This window comes from Thalia democratica, chromosome 1 (genome assembly GCF_965202585.1).
Source record: "Thalia democratica chromosome 1, ktThaDemo2.hap1.1, whole genome shotgun sequence".
Classification (NCBI taxonomy): Eukaryota; Metazoa; Chordata; class Thaliacea; order Salpida; family Salpidae; genus Thalia; species Thalia democratica.
The window spans coordinates 43529132-43550627 of NC_139165.1; the positions used below are offsets into that span (position 1 = coordinate 43529132).

General features: G+C 26.9%; 1 protein-coding gene across 1 annotated transcript; it reads right to left on the minus strand.

The window, feature by feature from the left end:
- Positions 1–11186: 11186 nt before the first annotated feature.
- LOC145833836 (trifunctional enzyme subunit alpha, mitochondrial-like) lies at positions 11187–18530 on the minus strand. Its single transcript, XM_082941042.1, has 17 exons — positions 18450–18530; positions 18203–18241; positions 17322–17523; positions 16895–17024; positions 16585–16672; positions 16292–16426; positions 15719–15966; positions 15411–15577; positions 15040–15210; positions 14768–14903; positions 14352–14438; positions 14037–14177; positions 13717–13866; positions 12895–13078; positions 12445–12584; positions 12136–12190; positions 11187–11769 (listed from the first exon to the last, which is right to left on the minus strand). The coding sequence occupies exons 1-17, from the start codon at positions 18508–18510 to the stop codon at positions 11621–11623; spliced, it is 2283 nt and encodes a 760-aa protein (XP_082797168.1). The 5' UTR covers positions 18511–18530; the 3' UTR covers positions 11187–11620.
- Between the last annotated feature and the right edge of the window lie 2966 nt (positions 18531–21496).

Genomic DNA, 21496 nt, shown 5'->3' on the forward strand with positions numbered 1-21496 from the left:
TTTGAACTGAAATTATGAGAGTAAAAGGAATTAAGACTGTTGGACGCGTTGCTAACTGTTTTAAATTTATATAGTGTTTGAAATATTTTTCTATAGATAAAATAAATGTTACTTAACTTATTTGTTAGCAAATTGTTTATTTTATTCTTTCATTGTTAAACCCTCTTTTTTTACTAATGACCATATTTGAAAAATCTACGTAAATAAAAGTAATATAGCAATTACTACTAATTTTTATCTTTTGTTAAATGGTTGTTATACCAAAATGTTGATGTGCTACGCATTTTAGGAGCTATTCACCTGCGTAACGTACGCACTAAATCTTTAAATTAAGGGAATAAAAAAATAAAAACTACAACCTTAATTTGAACGAATGAAGTTAAAAAACGAAAACATGGTTAATGCTAATGTTACACAGTTTTTTCTAGTGTTTGAAAAAGATATTTCGTTTGAAATATAAAATTATTTAATAAACTATAGTTTGATCTAAAGCAGGTTTTCCCATTTTTTTTTCAAATTGCTCCCTTGAAGAAATTAAAAAGGCTGTTCCCCATCTGCAACTTCCCTCCAACAAGACTACCACTTAAATCACCTAAGACCTTTTTTTTCTTGCTCTTCATCTGCAACTCAAGAATATCTAGTGTAAATTCTAAAATTACTTATGAATACACATATGTGACCTTTTTTTTTTCTTGCTCTTCATCTGCAACTCAAGAATATCTAGTGCAAGTTTCAAAATTAATAATGAATACACATATGACCTTTTTTTTCTTGCTCTTCATCTGCAACTCAAGAATAACCTCCAAAAATTTTTGAGTTTCCCCGTTTACCGTTTACTAATTATTGCCCCTAAACTTACTAAAATCGCCCCCAGTGAAACCCTTGTCTGAAGTGATAAAGGTGAGCACTTAATTGATATCTCTCCTGTAATTATCAATCAAATACTTAATGTATAGAAACTTATAAAACTCCATTACTTTTACTCTATATAGTTTTAAAACAAATATGTGTTTAACCCTTACGTAAAGCTTTATTTTATTTATAAAGTTAAAACTGAAGTTTAATCATATTGAATGAGTCAAACACAACTAAAACTATCATATTTTTATGCAATAAAAGCTACAAAACTAGTTTATGTACAACGCTGGCATCAGCTATTTGTTTTATAACGTATGCTCGACCATAAACAGGTGAATAAATGAACAGTTCGGATCGTTTGGTTTTTAATTAGTTTTAAGTCATGATTACTTTTTTGGTCTCGGAAAGTGTTTAATTTTCTACTTGGTTGCGTGAGATGGAAGTTGAAGGGTTACATGACTATTGAAATAACGACAACTTAAGTTTTTATAAAAAAATTAAGAGGCTACATCTTAAAAATAATTTACATTTGAAAAGTTCAAAACGTTCATGTAAGTCATATTTTAATAAGGTTTTTTAAAGGAGAAATAAAATTCAAAAAAAAAGTTAGTTATTAATAATAATCAAAATAACTAATAAGGTCTTGTTGATAAAATTGCATTATTATAATTTCTTGAACGACAAAAAACTTAGTTTTAGGACTTGGTGAACGAAGAACCTTTCGGTTATCAAGTCGCATTAATTAAAAACGGTTTTAAAAGGTATACTGGACAATATCTCAGAATTTTATTAGTTTAAATGGCTCTGCACAAGTATGTAATATTGTAAAAAACTTAAAATTCAAACAAAACCAGTTGTGATGATGGCATTCAGTATAAACTATTACTAATATAAACTAATGACAAAATATCTTGTATTTTGGGAAAATATCAAATTATTATTTAGGATAATTTTAATCCAATTTGCTTAAAACTAGCAATAGTAGTACAAATTTTCTAGAAAAAATTAAAAAAATTATCAAGCAACTATTACGTATTTTATTTTTATCTAACCTATATAAACTATTTTAGAAAGCTGTACACAAAACCTCTTAAAACAACTTTAAAAAAATAGATATTAAAGTTTCACGAATCTCAGTCTAAGATCTGTTTTGTTTTGGTTATGTATTTATCTTTTTAGAAATTAACTACTCTAAAGATTTTCATCTTTGCAGATAGTTCTTAAAAACGGCAATTAAAACAAATTTATGTCTATAAGAACTGTTTTCCTTACTAAAAAAAATAGTACTACTTTTAGTAAACAGACTAAAAATAAGTGTTAATACTATAGTGGGTTATTGAACAAAAACGAAAAACTGCTCAAAATTTTTTGGTTTAAGCACCTGAATACGCAAAAAGACCTCTCGGTCATCGAGTTGCATATACATGCTCTTCCATCCATAAAATCATTTCAAGGCAAAAAAAATTATAACAAAATCTGTGAAACAATTATTATAAAGGTTTAAGTATTTAGGTATAATACTCTGTAAAAAAATTTCTTGATAAGAACTTAAAGTAACTTAGAAAACAAACTTATTAAAACTAATTTTACTTTATATAAAAAAATTTACTATCTAAGTATCGGTTTTTTGAAAAAAAAACTATTCTTTAAATTCCTGGACAAGACATTTAACTGTGTCCGTGATATATGACTTGATAACCGAAAAGTTTTGCTCGTACACCAGGTTCTTTTTGTTCTTTTTGTCGTTAACAAACAATGTTAGCCATTATGTACGGTTTGGTTTATTAAACAGTTAAGTTTAAAATAATTTGAGGCTTTTGTGTAAAAGAATGAAACGCTTAAAGGTATCAACTAAAAATGATGCGATAATTAAGTAAGGAGACTAAAAGTAGTTTTATAAAAAACTACTTCAAACAAGATCTAGATCTCTTTAAAATTTTATTTGAAAAAGTTTTATTAAAAAACACAGGTAAAGTTTATATCCAAATGGTCTTTTTAGGGAAACTACTTTGTTATTTTGGACTTGGAAAAAAATATCTTTGCTTAGAATACCTAATGTCCTGGACATGACGTTAAACTGTTCTGGTGCAAGACTCGATAACCGAAAGGTTTTTTTGTGCACTAAGTCCTTGGACCAAACTTTTTTAGTGTTTTTTGTCGTTAAATAAATAATATATAATAATTGCTTAAAATGATCTTTGAACGTTTTAGGTTGAACTTAAGGGAGATTTTACTAAAAATTTAAGTAAAAATAATGGTTTTAGAATTAACTTATTTTCATTCAAAAAATAGGTATTGTCGAAATATTTAAAACTATTAAATTTATTAACTAGCGTTTTTAAGTTAGTCAATTTAAATATATTCTTTGCAGATATAAAATCTTCTTTTTTAAAATTTATTTCTTCTAAGTTTAGTTAAAATCAACTAAGAATTAATTATTTCAGGGATTAACAAACAATTTTTTGCTACTGATTCTGTGGAAATGACTAAACAACAATCAAAAATTCCTATTCAAGTTATGTTTAATAATTATTTATATCTTATAAAATGAGAGCTAACTTTTTTGCGTATTTTATTGTTTAGTCAGTCAAGGTTTGAATTCACACTATAAAACACAAATTATTGGTATGATAACAACTTAGTCTCCTACACACTAAAACTATATCAACAGAAGTTCTAAAACATAGTAAATTCACTTTAAAAAGATTACGCAAAATAGCATCAAAACAAAATAAATTCACAATAAAACACAGAATATTTTCTATTGAGAAATGTTCAATTCACAGAGCACTGTCGACTTATTTTCAACTCCGCATTGGAAAAGGTTTCTTTCATTATCCAACATATTTCCACTGAACGTCAATTGTATTTGATTCCGTCTTACCTTATATGTTCCATCTATTTGTATTTTAGCTGCAATCCTCCACTTAAGATCCGCAACCGTTTGGAGCCTGTGGAAGAAGAACTGTTGCATGAACCAGATTTTGGGGTCGTTAGAAGGACGCACAACTACCGTAAAATTAGCCCACGAAAGAGACGGGTCTCGGAGCCTGAGAATAAATTGAAGCCGTTTGTTCTTCGGAATTGCCTCGCGAATTGTACGATCGTCTTCAAGACCTTCTGAGCTCTGACCGCTCATCCAGACATGGTAGCTGGACAAGATCTGCTGCTGCACAGGTATACCACACTCATTATAAATGCGAAGTTTGAAATCTCCAACGGTCGCGTTTAGATTAATATTGAAGCTCAAGTTTGTCCCGTCAAATATCACAATTACATTATGGTCGTCCATGATTACAAAATAACTGTTTAGAAATGTGGATGTGTTTTAGTTTACGTTGGTTAGCTATGTTAATAAAGATTTCTTGTTATTCAAAGACGGACAATATTATTAATTTACTTGAGATGACTATTTAAATTAGATTTAATATTTTTATGAAAAAGCTTTTTGAAAAGTAGCTATACATTATATTATACTTTTTAGATCATGATTTATAAATAGATATACGAATTTTAAACTGTAAGTGTTTACTACACTGAGTTATTTTAGACAAAGAGTGACTTTTCACATTAGTTTAAAATGTATTAGCTTATAGAGGAAAAAAGTCATAAGCTAAGCCTAGTGTTGTTAAAATTTATTGAAGTAAAAAAGTATTTAAGGTATCGACTAATAATTATTGATTTAGTAAAAAGGCTATTTTATTTTAAGAAAGTAAAAAAATTCTTTTTAAACACACAATTAGTTTATGTATATTAAATATAGTAACCAGTTTTCAAGAGTCTGTTTAAAAAAACTCCTTGAAAATAAAGCTTTACAGATCATCTACATATAAGTTTTAAATTGATTACTTAATGACTTATAGTTAATACTAATCATACTAAATTTCCCTATATTTATAACTTAATTAACAAAAGTGTAATACATAACTAAGTTCGACTTCATTCAAAATTAAAAATCATAAAAAAACTGTTTAGCCTGTAAAAGGCTGAAACTAGCAAAAAGTTGAATTTTATTTCAATTTTACCTGGTAAAAAAACGATAAAAAAAATTCAAAAGCATTCCATTAAAAATATTCTGTAGTTCAACCTTTTTTTGACTTTAAGATTTTAAAAGACTTCGTAGATACTGTTTTAAGAATAAAATAATTTCAGTTCATTCTCTCAAAAACTTTATAGTTTGATGATTGGTTATGTTTCAAATCATCAAAAGCAGTAATTGTTTGTTAAAATTTACATTAGATTATTAACAAATTTTTAAATCCGAATAATTGTTTCTTTTTCGTGACTAACAAAGTACTTTAATTAACTATACTCTAGTAAACTTGTACGGGTTTAGCATATCAAATGAAAGTTTCAATGAGCTGATGACAAACTTACTTTTTTAAGAACTTCTTGGATTTTTCCTATGTTAATTCAAATTTTATTTGAAATTGTAGCACGAAAATACCGATTAAAAATTTAATTAGATTTATAAAAATAAGTTAATTAAATTAAAATAAAAAGTGTTTATTTTAAAAATGTTCTACAGTAATTATTGAAAATTTTTTTGGTTTCTATACTTTAGTTTGAAGGCTTGCTCTTTCTTTTAGTAAAACTTTAAATTCTTTAAGAAAATGGGTTGTAATTACTCATCACTCAGCAGGTAATAATTTCTAGGTTGTTAACATGCATTTATTGGTCAACTTAGACGGAAGAAAACTAGTAAACGGTGACGTAGAGCTATCTATCTCTAAAACTCAATTTATTATTTAGCATATTTACAATATAAGATTATAACCATTAACTAATTTATTTTAAAACTAATAAAGTTACACATCACATAGCCTAAAATGGGTAGCTGTATGCTGTTTGAGTTTTTGCTTTAATTAATGTTTGATAAACTTATCACCTAGTGCAGGGTTTCCCAAACTTTTTTTTCACTATGTCCCCTCTAAAAAAATAAAAAAAGTATTGGCTGCCTCCAATAAGATTTCTTTAAAAATCAATATTAAACTCACTAAGATCTTTTTTTTGCTCTTCATCTTCAATTTAAGAATATATAGCGTAATTTTCAAATTATAGCCGTTTGTACGGCTTGTACGGCCCCCTAATTTTCCTAAACCTAATTTTTTTCCGTAATATCTAGTAAACTTCAAAACTACTATTAAAAACGCCTAGGATCTTTTTTTTTTGCCCTTCATTATCAATTCGAGAATATTTAGTGTATGGTTCAAATTATGACCTTGAGGCTCCCTAAATTTCCTTCTATTATCTAGTATAAGTTTCAAAACTACTATTAAAAACGTCTAAGACTTTTTCTTTTGCTAGCAGTTTTCCAATTATTATTTTACTGATTAGTCATAAAAAAATATATCTCTAAAATAAGTACAAAATAAAAAAGTTAACATAAGAAACCTTTAAATTGTTAAAAATTGTAATAGCAATTGTTAAAATACCGGTAGTTAAAACATTATTAGTTGTTCTCAATTAAGAAAAAAATAAAAAGGATAGTTTTGTCATTGTCTCTTCAGAGGGTTAGCAGTTTTAGGAAAACATTTATATAAATTAGTAATTTACTTAATATTAAAAAATGCCATGTAAATTGTCTTTTAATGTATTTTAGAAACATTTAAGAAAAAAACTACTACGAAAAAGACTTTATAATAGGTTTTGATAAAAAACAATTGAGCTTTATTGGTTTCTAAAAATCATTAAAAAGTAACTACTAATAGTAGAAGGTATGCTAAACGTTGATATATACTGAAAAAAATATCAATTTAGACAAATTTTGTTACTATGGCCAACTTATAATTAAAAAAAAAAACTTAAAGTTTACCATGACAAAAATAAACATCAGCTTTAATAACATAAAACATACATTTTAGCTTTAACACTTATCATGTTGTATATTTTTTTTTTTCATAAAGTTATTACTAACAAACTTAAGATGTATATATCTTTTTATATAGTCTCAGGTTTTAGCTATTACAAAAGATTTATTTTTAGAAGTTTTAACGTCAAAATTGTTTTGAACATCTGACATTCTGTTTTAAAGCCATAAACTTTAGCAATAAAAAATTAATTTTAAGTTTATGAAATGTTTTTGAAAACTTTATTTGCTTAAGATTTACTGAAATATTCCTGTAAAAACCTAAATAAATTAAACTAAGTAGGTTAGTACGAATAACTAAAGTAAAAATTTTAACATCAACTATATAAAAAAAATCTTCTAAAGGCATTATTTATTTTTAAACTAAACTATAATTAAAATAATAGTTTACTTTATAAAAATTTTGATTAATGTTTTATGTTACCCTTCTAGTAATTACTTATAACATCTTTAAAAGTTACAAATATATCAGAATCTTTTGCTTCTTTGAAACAAGAAAAAACTTCAATTTTGTGGTTCTATAGCCATAAATAATATTTTTTATCAAGCTTTAAAGTTTTCTTTAATTTGTCCTTTTTAATGATACTTATTTACTTAATACACATATTTTTAGTGATTCATTAATATTTTTATATATATAAAACATTTTGTTACTTGCAAACGAAAAATGTAGTATATAAAAAAAATTACTTCTAAAGCTAGAAAAATTTTTAATGGATAACAACTCATTTGTATCACATATAATAAAGCATGAAAAGTTTTTATGTGTACAAGGTTTCTAGGTGTCTATAAAATTTAGAATTTTATAGCTTAGTTAGCTAAAGATTAAATAAGGTAGAAGTCGAATTTTTAGCACATGTGAAAATAAAGATAACTAAGCTTATCTTCTGGAATTTTAAACCATAATCCTTTGAAAATATATAATCTTCGAAACAATATTTTTTCTTTTAAAGAAATAATGCATACTTTCACAAAAACAACTCTTTATTTTTTTTTTGTTGGTATCTTCACAACTGTTGAAAAATTTTGTTTTGAACTAAAACGTGTACTGATTTTTTTTCTGTAATTTAAAAAAAATCTAAATGCTTAATCTTTTTAATACAAGCAGTAAAGTGTTACTCTCTAAACTTCAACAAGCCCAAAGTATCAAAAATGAATAATGACATCATAATCATTTCGTCATCAAGCGAGTACGAGGAAGATCCAAGGCAACGAGAAATTGATGACGTGTTGAAGCAGAAGCAGCAACTTGAAAATGGCACACTACCAGCTTACGTCGCAGCCGTGAAACACCTCGAGAGAAGATGCGAGGAACGCAAGGGAATTGCTGAAGCAAATTATGAAAAAAGAAAAGAAAGAATCGATCGAAAGATAAGTGAAGAAGAAAAAGAACTTGTAGAAAGCTTTGAGTTGGAAAAAGAGAACTATAAAAATAAAATGATAGGTAAGTTACAACATAAACTGAGGGCTTTAGAAACAGTCAAAAGAGAATCAAATAATTGGAAAATAGGTTCAAATTTTGAAAAATTTGACGATCTCATACAAAGACATGTTGAAAAAATTGTTGATCACGAGCACAAAAGTCCAAGCAAACGAAATAGGAGAAAAGTGACGAGATTTGGAGTTGTTGAGGAGGAGCCCAGTGTGACCGATGAATGCCCAACAATAAAAAGTATTAAAAGAGGATTGTCTAACAGGGAAAGAAGTGAAGATCTTAAGAACATAAGAGCAGATGAGGAAAAACAAAAAAGTATGGTTGATGAAAAAGCAAAGAAGCAGTCAATATTTGTTAGTTTATAAAACTAAAACGCTTGTCACTAACAAGAACAATTTTAAACGTCGTTTTCTTGTTAACTCGTAGCTTAAATTGATTTGCCTATAAAATTTTTATTGGTTTAAGTTTGAAAACTGTGTTTTATAAGTTATATGTAGCTAAATATTTTGAGCTTATAGTTAAAGCTACATGCTTTATATTAGTAGTATGTACTTGTCTTAAAATTTAGTTTATTTAGTTGTTTTTGTTGTTGTTATGCTTTATGTCTTATAGTCTCTAAACTTTGTTGATTTGTCTTTTTTAGCAAGCTCTTATCAAAAATAAATTTATACGTCTAATAATTTGTCAACTGCTTACTAGACGTTTATAAGTTTTACAAATAGTAGAAATTCAATAGCTATAATATAACACTAAACATTAAAAACAGTTTTTTATTATATATAGATTGAGAGTTATAGAAAAAAATTGTTGGGTAATTAAAAACCTACTACAAAATTATTCGAAAATATAGTTGATGATTTGAGATAAAGGGATTGAGTATAAATGACCACATAAATTTAGTCGACAAAGAAAATAAAATAACTGCCCGGCCCATTTAGCTCTGTGGTAGTTGAATATTGCTAGCTATAAAAATTATTAAATCTTCTATTTCTATAAAAGTAAAATTTTATAGTAAATTATGTAATAGTAAATCTATGATTTTTTTAATGTTGATAAAACACAGTTGTACGTAAAACCAACTAGAGTTAAAATTTTAAAATGTTTGTAATAAATAAAATAAACTTTCATTTGCTTTGTACAAGTAATTTTTAGCAAAAGTATAAGAAGCAGGTCTGAATTTCTATTTGCAGGCGGATACGTCCCGTGGGATGTACTTTGTTAACCCTTATTTTATTATTTACAAGAATATTTTACAAAAAAAAAATAGTTTTGCATGGCGCCTTGTTTGCAGAAGTTGACACTTATACACAGAAATAATTTTTGCTCTTGTATTTTTTATTTGCACATGATTTTTATTAAACTAAATTGTCTAAAAAATCTAATTAACAACAAATATATGCATTTTATACGTAGCAAAGAAAAAATCAATTTAAAAGTTTAATTATAAATAAAAAAGAACTAAACTGAAATCTAAGAAAAACTAAACTAAAATACAAGTAAAACTAAATGCCTGCATATCAATCTAGAAACAAGTTTTATTAAAATAATGGTTCTTTTTAGACTAAGCTTTCTATTATTATTTTGATCACTTGTTTGATATCAGGTCTACATATCTGGTACACTTACAATTCCCAACATTTTTTTCCATTAAACCTTTACTTTAACTGTTACCCCCTAACCATTGGTTAGTAATATCTCAGATTTGATAGTGGGTTGGAACTGAGCGGTTCCCACATATCTACTCTTTTTTTTTTGTGCTTTGAAGGACAAAATTGTTTTAACAAATGTTGCTTTTAGTATCAAGTTTATTAAACAAAAACGAAGACGCACAAAAAGTTTTTGTTTAAGGGCTTATGTCTACGAAAAGACCTCTCGGTCATCACGTTTTACTTTTCATGAAAATTTAACTGCAAAAGTTGTAAAAATAAAAACATGTCTAGAAATATTAACTAATTTCAAAGTAAGGTAATGTTTTAAGTATGTGTTCAGTTCAAATTTACTTTTTTTCTTAGTGTTTAACAAACTTACGCTAAAAACTTTGCAACTATACTCCAGCGTAATGATCAAAATGACTACTTGGGGCAGTAACTTTGAAGCTTTTACTCCTAACATTGTCACCAAGCAAATGCTATAAGTTCTTAACAGTAAAAATATTGTAAAGATAGCAGGCAAAATCAGTAAAAATTGCGAGAGAATATTCAAGCAGCGCGTAGAAAAGGTCGGGCTAAAAATTCAGTTGTGAAAGCAAAATGAACAAGCTTTGTAGAAGTAAATTCAACTAGAATTAAACTGTTATGTCATTTATTTTTTAGCTCTCTTTGAGTAAATACTTAATTGAAATTTTAAGAAGATTTGTAAGAAAGTTTTATCTATGTTGTGTTAATGTATTTAGTTTTGCATAATAGTTAAAATAAATGTAACAAAAACTTAAACAAGTAAATATAATTACGAAGAAATTGTTTTCATAAGTTTTGTGAATAGAGTGTTAATAAAATATTTTACAATAGTTTTTACATACATAAATATACTCAACGAAGTATCTTTATCCTAGAATACTTAACTTTAGTTCGAGCTTTTTAAGAAATACAGTTAGGTATGTTAGAAAACTTAATATTCTTTATTATTAATTTAATAGAGTTTTTACCGGGTCTATTTAAATCGTGTCAGTATTTTTTTATACCGTCAAACTTATGTACTCTATAGCGATCTGATTAACATTAGTAATGAAATTATACAAAAACTTCAATTAAAAAAATTAAATAAGAACTGTGTATGCTTATTTTAAAAAAGGAAGAACTTAACAAATGTGAAATTTCGCTGTTACATTTTTTAACCAAATGTCCTTATTCAATATATTTTTTTAATATAGTATACCTCTAAACCAGTTATTAAGACTAGTATTAATTTGTTAAGTTTCATCAAAGTATCGAATACTACTTTGCGCTTATTAAGTAAAAACTTAATTTGTTTTTCTCTTACTTAAAACCAACAATTACATTTATGTAAAAATAGTTTTATTAAATTAATCTAGAGAAACAAAACGTAACGAAGTTAATAAATACAAAACAAATTTCTTAAATGAAATATTTACTTAATAAAGTTCAATTAAATAAAATTAACTAAGTTTTAAAAACTTCCGTATAAAAAAATGAAATATATAAAAATTAAATTTGTTATCATTGGGATTAAAATTAAAATTTAGTAACAAACACTTACTACTATTGAATAAGTAACAATTTAAATAACATAATTTCAAGCGTTAAAAAAAAGCTCTGCATTACAGTTTTCTAATTTGGTTAAGTTTTAAGTACAGAAACCACTATAACAAAATGTTTATAAGTTTTAAAATTAAAATATAAAATAAAATCCGTACTATTCTCAAACTCTCTTTAAAAATATATAGAAGGTGGGCTTTTGCTAAATATAAAAAATCAAAAACATTTTGGATTTTAAACTCCTTATGACTTGTGGAACTTGAGGGATGGGTCTTTGGCGTGCTTGAGCAGAAGGTCGCACGGTTGGAAGGCGACCCCGTACGCGTCTGCGAACCTGTTCATATTGGCCACAAGCTGGTCCGCCCCGTACAAATCAACATATCTGAACGGACCTGTTTGAATAGTAAAGTGTGAAATATTTGTTTTTTGTATATTATGGCAGATTAATCAATATATTGCTATTAGGTCTTATTGATAACATTTTTAAGTAACTCTTTAGTTAGTATACGTATGTAGATAATCAAAAAAAAAAATTAGAAATATGAACAAAAAAATTTGATTATAATATAAATTACTAAACACGTTTAAACTTCAAGTTTAAGAATTATCAGTAACTTTTATTATTAATTGAGGATCTTCTGTTGATTGTATGGAGACTTAGTTTTTTTTGGAATTAAAAGCAGAATTAAATTCAGAGCTTTGTATTTTATGAAGATAAAAATACTATCAAGCTTATTAATGTTAAACTTTGAACTAACCTCCGAGATTTGGAGGGAATCCGAGTCCGAATACTGCACCAACATCACCGGCAAGCTATTGTAAAAATAATATTATCAACCATTTACTTTGTTGAAACCGTTTACAATACTTAAATGGGAATTTAAATAGTTTTATAACAAAAATATTATAAAATGTGAGTAATTGGTTTTTTATGTTTTTCTACTAGTACATTCTTGATGATAAGCAAAAAAATTAACAAATTTGAAAATAAATGAAAGTTTGAGTAAACTTGTATTTTGTTTAAAAAGCACAACATGAAACTAATTTTTAAAAAGCAAGCAACATACGGGGTCGGTGATGATTTCTTCTTGGAGGCACATGACGGCCTCGTTGACGAACCTCGAGATCAGTCTCATCTGAATGTCCTTGTCGGAAGACACTGCTGGATTTGCAGTCTTCTTGAACTCCTTCAAAATATCCATTGCTCCTGTTGCACAAGAAATATTGAATTATAAATTGTATAAAACTACTTTAATAACCATGACAATTATTAAGGATAGTTTGTATTAATATAGTATACAAGTAGTAAGATTGTAAGTATACATAGTTAACTATATTAAATTTATATTGTAACAAGAACTTTTGTTACAAGTCTGTTGAAAAAAAAATTTGAAAACGTTATTAAACTACAATAAAATTGATTGATTAAATAATAAAACAAAACAACTATTTTATTTTTTTATTTACAACTTGTTTTAAAAAATATATACACATCGTATTTTTGTGTAATGACAAACCTTGGTTGATTGGCCTCATCTTAGGGTTCTTGGCGTCGTACACGTACAAGCCCTTGCCCGATTTTCTCCCCACAAATCCCGAATCGACCATTTTCTTCAGAACTTGAGGATCGCCCCCGGCAAACCTGTCGCCGAACGCCCCGCCCAAGTACTCGCTCACGTGGTGCGCCACGTCGACACCTACCTGTGTGACGTCATAATACTTGTTAGTTTTTAGGTTTCAATTTTCGTGGGCACTTAATCAAAATAATTCAATTTGTTAAAACTAAAACTGTTGCTTTTAATTCTTATAGTAATACTAATGAATTTATTTACTAGAAACTTTCATGTAGCAGGCTTCAGCAGGTCTAATTAATGACGATTTTAATGTGACTTTTTGAAAAAAAAAAAAACAAAGGGATAGATAAGCTTTGAAATATAACATTAAAATTATAGCAACTTTTTTTAGACAATTCCTATTTAACTGATTCGAATAAATTTTAGACCGTGCGGGCCCTGATGTAGATAGTATGTTATCTATTTTTAGTAAATTTCAAAATAACAATATTGATTCCAATAACTAACTAAAGCAGTATTAAAATAAATACAAAATAAGCACAGAAAAAATAGTTACATACACTATTGCGAACAGTTTAAAAAACTAGTAAAAAAACAATGGCTTATAAAGCATTAAAATATATCTACATACGTATGTTTTGCTAAGTATTTAAGGTATAAGAAGCTTTTTAGTAACAAATTTTTTTTTTATTCCTAGAAAAAAAGAGTTATACTATAACCAAGTAGCAAAATGACTGATAAGAAGCTTATTTCGAAACTATAAACCTCGTCAATGAGAGTGGCAATTCCGACGGGGAAACCGAATGCTTTTGCGAGCGAATCAATTTTTTTCGGCTCAACACCTTCCTGCAAAACTCTCAGAACTTCGCTCAGTGTTGGAGCTAGCAGCCTTGTTGTGTAAAATCCCGGTCCGTCCTGCAAATATTGTTGTAAACAATATTTAAACTACAAGAGATGTCACAAAGTTAATTCATTTACTTAACTCAATACTCTACACAGAACAGTAAATCTAAAATACTTTAGCTATAAATTAATTCGAAATAAACAATCAAAACAAACAACATTTCAATTCATCAAACTCTAACCTTGACAACAATGACGAGCTTTCCTTGCTTGAGTCCGACTTGAACTGCTGATGCTACAGTATCCTTGGAAGTTTGCTCGGTTGTAATAATTTCTAACAGAAGCATTTTGTCTACTGGTGAGAAATAGTGCATACCGATAACCTGTTGGTATCAAAATTAGTTAGTTATTTGAATATTATCATGCATGAAAAATAATTCTTTAAGCATACATACACTACGTTTTTGTTGCGAATACAGCAGTTTGATTTACTATTTATAAATATCAAGATTAAATGTTTATTATAATATTACAAAAATTATGTTAAAAAAACAAACTTTCTCTGGTCTTATACTGGCTTTTGCGATTTCAGTGATTGGAAGAGCGGAAGTATTTGAAGCAAAAATGCAGTGCTCTGGAATAACCTGTGATTTGTAGTTGTTGTAAATTATTTAACTTAATTTCTATAACTTTATATGTATTTACAGACAAGTTATTTTTAAAAGTTATACAATTATAAGTAATAGTGGTACACTTTAGAATGTATAAGAGACTCCCTTTTTTGTTTTGATATTTGGTTACTATACTTTTCATATACAGTTGTATAAAATATATTTAGTTTGAACAATACTTGTTATGGATTTTTTTTTTATAAAAAAACGTTGTAGTTGTTAAATATTTATCTATACCTTTACTGAAAATACTTAAACTAATTATTTGTAATCGTTAGTTATCGTACATCAAGTAAACTTACGGCTTCTGTTTCCTTGACAACGCGGTGTTTGAGGTCAATGTCTTCAAATACGGCCTCGATAACCATATCTGCGTTCGCCAGGTCTGCGTAATCGAGAGTGGACTTCATTGAGCCTACGAGCTGGTCACGTTCGAATCTATCATAAGGTTTATAATTTTCAAAAATTTATTTTAATTAAAAAACGATAAACTGACCATTCATTAATAATTATAGGTTAAGTATTGGTAACGTAACCTAATTTTCTCTTAATAGACATTAAACAATCAACTAACGTTGAAATTTTCTTCTTTTTGCTCTGGAGGTTGTATCCCTTGTAAATTTGCTCCTGACCCCTAGCAAGTCCCTTCATACTGGCATCCTTCATAGTGACGTTGTAACCCTTGTTGACTGAAACCTCGCAAATACCGGCACCCATCAAACCTGCGCCCAACACAGAGATGTTCCTGAATGATGGAAAATATACGCTTTAAAAAACTTGTTTTAAAATGATTTTTATGGTATGAACAAAACAAAAAATTGAAATGATAAATATTTTACAATAATGCATACTAGAAAAATAATATGATGTTAATGTTTTTTAAATTTTAAGAATATTACCACCACGAGTGTATTTTAGTTGGAAACAAATACAAATATAACTTACTTTGCAGTCTTTTCTGGAGCTCCATACAAGTTTTTCTTTGTGTGAGTTTGTCCATCGAACAATCCAATGAGAGCTTTGGATTCTTTTGAATTGGCTAATTCACCAAAACCAGTGGCTTCAGCCTCATACCCCTTGTCAGTTGGTCCAACAATTCCAGCTTGAATAACCTGCAATGTTTCATGTAAAATAATTAAAATTATATAAGCTTTGTGTTTAATATAAAAATACTGTACTAATTAAATGTTGTTTTTAACCTAGAGAATTCTTGTTAAAATTGTACATAACTTGTAAATGAAAAAAAAACTTACATCAGCAATTTTGAGTGGAGCTGGGTAGAGACCTTTTGTTTGCTTCTTAACCTTTCCCTTGACAACGTTTTCAAAGAAGTAGTTTCTGATTGGACCAACGGACAAGGCAGACTTCATCACCTTGTTCTGTGTGCTCTCATTGGGCTTGGCCTTCTTTACGCTTCCACTCACGAGCCCCTTTGCTGCCTGCACGGCTACTTCTTCCAAATACTGCACTGTTGCCAACTCAGCGTCTTGAAGTCCTGGTCCTGACAAATTTAATTACAAATATAAATAATTTGATAGGAAAAAATATCAAAATATAAACATATTGATTAAAAACAATATCTAAGATAATAGATAATAATAAATAACTTTTTCTGATAATGTGTAGAGTAAACTTCAGTTAAATACGAAAATTCTGACCAAAAACTTGAACTATAAAGATCTTTATTAACTTTGAATTATTTTTCTGATAAAATATATTTTATAGAACATAAATGCGTGACTTTAAATATAACTTACTATAAAAAACTTAGTGTAATAAGTTTGTCAATTTAGAACTTAAACTTGTAACTTAGAAATATGGCAAACCTAGAGGTTCAACGATTTGGTTAACAAGACCCATCTTTTTAGCTTTCTTTGCCTTGATGTTTTTGCCAGTCAAAGCCATATCTAAAGCAGAAGGGATTCCAACAAGTTTTGGCAGTCTCTGAGTTCCACCAGAACCTGATTATATTTTATTTAAAATAAAAACTACAAAATATATATTAACCAAAAACAACTGTTATGAAAATATTTAAAACTGAAAATATTAACTAGTTAATTGTTAAAACCTCTCTAAAAATGCATAAGTGTTTTTTATTTAAATTTAATTGAATACATACCAGGTAAAAGACCAAGCATAACTTCTGGCAGTCCAAGATTTGTTTTTGGGCTATTTGTGGCAATACGATAATGACATGAAAGAGCTAACTGTTAAATATTTAAACAACAAATTTATAATGTTTTCTTAGTAAATAGTAAATAAAAATTGTTGTACTTTTTAATAGTATACCTTATTTGTTATTCTAAAACATTTATCTATATAACTTTAAAAAGCGTTTATTTTCAACTTCATTATTAGTTAGTCAAACACCATTATAACTAAAATAACTGCAATAATAATACTTTTTTAAGAACTCAAAAGTATCTTACTTCAAGTCCACCACCAAGAGCAGCACCATTGATAGCAGCAACAAACGGCTTGGGACTCTTTTCAATTCTCATCATAAGCTCCTGTCCTTTTCTGGCAATTGCTGAGCAATCATCAGCTGTCTTTAACATGCTGTAAAAATATTATACAGACCAACTATACAAATAAAGCATAGTTACTACATTTTAAGTCAAAAAACTTATTCAACTAAAATTTCCACTTTATATAGAGAATTAAGAGATAGAGAGCATTAATAATTAAATTAACTACAAGTGTTTAAAATTTTTCTAAAATATTTACAAATTTTATTATTATTTTTACTTACATACTTTTTCAAAAAAAAAAAAACTACCACATTATACTGTAACTTATACAGAATTTATTGTGTACATGTTTTGACTTTAAAAAGACAAGCACAAAATTTATTACTTAATATCTGCACCAGCAATAAATCCATTCTTCTTTCCGGAAATCAAAACACATGCCTTAATTTCTGGATTTGTCTCAATACTTTCTAATATTCCATCTATTTCTCCTATCATTCCCTGTCCTAAGGTGTTCACTTTTGAATCTGGTTGATCTATGGTTACTATGCCAACTTCATCTTTGACACTTAGATTCAAAATGTTACCTGATAAATTTATTTTTATTTTAATGTAAAATAACTTTATTATTCATAAAAATTCTGTTTTAAAAATTAAGGAAATATTAGGGTAAACTACTTTTTAGAGTTTAAAAAAACTTCAATACTTTTTTATTATTATTAGTAGAAATTACTAAGTAATTTTCTGTATAAGTTATTCATGTGCTACTATTGTTTTACAACAATTATGTTACAATATAAACTGAGACACCTTAAATATTGCAAGGAAAATTTCTTAAAAGTTTAAGGTACTGATCTCAAAAAATGTAGAAGGAAATAGATTTTTATTTGTTTACCTTTTTTTTCTCTTTACATAAGGAACTATTGTACAACTAGACTTTAAAGGGTTCTATTTTTAACATTAGCTTGATACTGTAACAAACAACTTGCAGCTTAACTAAAGTTCTACAAAATAAAATTAAGTTGTAATTATGTGATTTACCCTCCCTATATTTGGTGTTACTTATGTATTCATTTATTAAGTTAACAATTTTCTAAAAGTTTCATCAAAAAAATAGACTATAGAGCTTATTACAAAAATTTTTTTTTTCTAATAAACAATTATTTATGTAACACTGATTGTTTACTTGATTTTATTAAATTAAAAAAAAATAAATATAAATGCTATAAAGTAAAACAACTTTAATATCATAATAAAAAAACATACTTTTAGAAGCAGATAGTCCAAAGGATCTGCAAGCTGTGCCTAAAAAAAATATAATGTTTCAGTAGTTTATAATTTAAAGATAAAAAATAATCCATATGTTTTGCTCTTTTGAAAAATTCAAAAATGTTTATCACATATGCTCATAAAAGATCAGCTATTTTTCAAACTGTTAAAAGTTTGTCTTCAGAATTTAAAAATTAAGTATAATAATAATATCGATAATATTTTTAAGAATAAACAAACTCACCAACAGCATGTGACCATACATTAGGCTTAGCTACCTTAACACAGCGGAAAAGTGAAGACATTTTATTAATAAATTAACCTTTTAAAACATTAAATTCAAACAAAACTAACTAGATTATTACAAATCAAAACTTAATATTTTCATCAATATAAGATTTTTATTTCAAACAAACAAGCTTTAATATTTATTATTTATAAAATTAACAATCATTAAAACACTTTAATGTAAAAGAAACAAAGTATAAAATATATACAACTATATACTACTGTCTTTTTTAACCATAATTATATGCTAAAAATCAATGTTTTAAGCCTAATATGTTTAATCCAAAAAGAAACTGTTAAACAAGCTCTATAAATGTATAGAAAGAATAAGATTAATTTATGATTATTAAAATACTTAATTAACTTTATTTTACAATATTGTGATCAACATAAATTATTGTACTGATATATTAGCTTTATATTGTCAAATAAAAGCGATTAAATATTTTAGTTTTATTAGTTTCTGATAAATAAGTTTAATTCTATTCAAGTATTTATAGAATACAAATTTAGCTGAAATTTATGGTCAAAAATGACATCAAATATATTACATTTTCAGTTTGATATTGGTGCAACATCATCCTAGGTAATTACAGTAACCTCTCAGATCTTTACGCACTCGTGACGTTAAGCAATCTTGTTTAGTTACGCATTTCAGAATTCTATAAAATTCAGAAAATAAAAACTTTCATTATTTTTAATATTGCACAAATTAGGTTTAATAAATATTTTTGAATTAAAATATGTTTTTGAATGCTAACACACCTCTCTATATCTTAAGACTTTGTAAATTTATGTTCCTTGACTAATTGATAAACATTTAGTTATACCTCAGTATATCAGAAATTTTGTTAACAATAAGAGATTAAATCAAAATTCTGAAATAAACATGACTGTGTTTAATAATAAAAGTATAAAAAAGTAATGAGAGTTTAAAACTCAAAGAAATAATACAGCAGTCTTGCCCTATATATTAATAAACACCATTTTAATATTGTAAAGAAATGCTAATTATAAATTGAATTTGCTAACTAGAAAAGAATATAAATGTCACATATAAATGAAGATAATTTTTACTTATTATTAAAATGGTAAAATTATTTCTATTTGTATTATTTTTTTATAGAAATTCAAATCCTTTTTTTAATATATGTATAGTTTTATCTGTTGTTTTCATATTTATAATTTAAGTAAACAAATAGTTAAAAGTGGGAAAGTGCCCAGTCTGCTTTTAACTAAAAGCAATATTAAAAAACAGCCATTATAGTGAGTATATTTGGTACCTCTCGTTTCTACGATCTCTTGCACTTTTTCTGTGGACACAATGTGCGTAAATAAGCAAGAGGTTACTGTACCCAGAAATCTAGCTCCATTTTAAAAAGCTAACTGCAAATAAAAATAGCAATTAGTTCATAATAGTAAAGTCTTGCAAAAATTTGACAGTCACTATTTTGGCTTAGACCTCCCTCAACCTTGGGTGAAGAGGTTCAATCTCAGACAATACAAATTAGTATTTATTGTAAATAATCACTTTTAATATTTTTTTGTCCAGTTTTTTATTTTTCAAGTTTTTTTTTAAGTTACAGCCCTTTTGAAAAATTATACAAACTTGAGTTGTTGGAATTTGGGCTATTTTAATTTGAACAGTCATGCAACCCTCAACCTTAACAGCTAAAAAATATTTTAAAACACTAAATTTAAACTCTTAAACAAGTTTTTAGATTATAACAGACTAATAACTCGATAACTTTAATCATATATATTAAGTATAACATAATCACACTCAGGAAAACTATAAACCCTAGGTATTTTTTTGTACATGTGTAACCCAGAGAGCTTTCAAAGCTGTCATTAGGACCCCTACATCATCAAGCCACATAGCTTAAAGGAATCTGTAATAAAAACAAAGATATAAAAATAAACTACTAAAGATAAAATCTAATAGGTTTTAATAGTCATTTTACAATTTAAAGTACAGATACAATAACTTTAACACTTATATACAAAAAAAACTCACAAAAAACTAAACAGTAAAACAATTAACAAATTAAATACAGCTTTTACAGTGTAAACAGTATAATGTTAAACAAAATGGTCAAGGAAAAATAAAATTGTATTTAAATTGTTTCTATCAAATATATAACTACTGCTTTACAACTTCTTACTTGCTTGACCTTTAAAAAACTAGCGGTAGGGAGTACATCACATTTGTTTGGTCATATTGTAAAAATCTGTGAGTCCATACGATTTGGATGTGTTTTTGTTTCATTAAAAAGAATATTAAAAAAAATTGCAAAAAAAGTATGCCACCCAAAAAATAATTTCAACCCCAAAAATCACATACTTTTTGATTTTTTGACTTCAACAGTAATTAAATCACTTATACATATCCTAGACTTATAATGTATATCTTAAATGAAAGCTTATAATTAAAGGCATACAATTAAAAACATTTCACCTGCTTTTGAAATATTATAACGTCATTATTACACAAAATATGAAAATTTTGTCTGTTAAGTTGTACTTTTTTTTTAAATATCTTCTGTTGTTTTACATTTAGTTTTATTAATTTTAAATGTAAAATGTGTGGAGTCAGCTAGCCAGATAGATATTATTGATGTAATGTCATTTCAATTGCATTGTAATGAACTGCTGCAATTATCTACATTATTCATTGTTGAAATAAAGAGAATACTTAGAGCTTGCTGCAGTTATGAGAAATAAGGCTTATAATCAATAATGCAAAATTTCTTCAAAAACTTAACAAGTTACTGTTTTATGTGTGCAGTTACTGCTTTGTGTAGCTGATAGAAGGAACTCATGAACTTATCTTGAACTTATTTATATTTGCTAGTTTTAGGTTTTTTTAGATAAAGAGTTAATCTTTTGAATTGCATGTTAATTGCTTTAAATTATTTGAGTTACATTTAAATGTTAAATAGTTTATTAAGCTTTTTATAGTTTATTGCTCACTAAAAGATTTTATTTAACTGTTAGTTAATT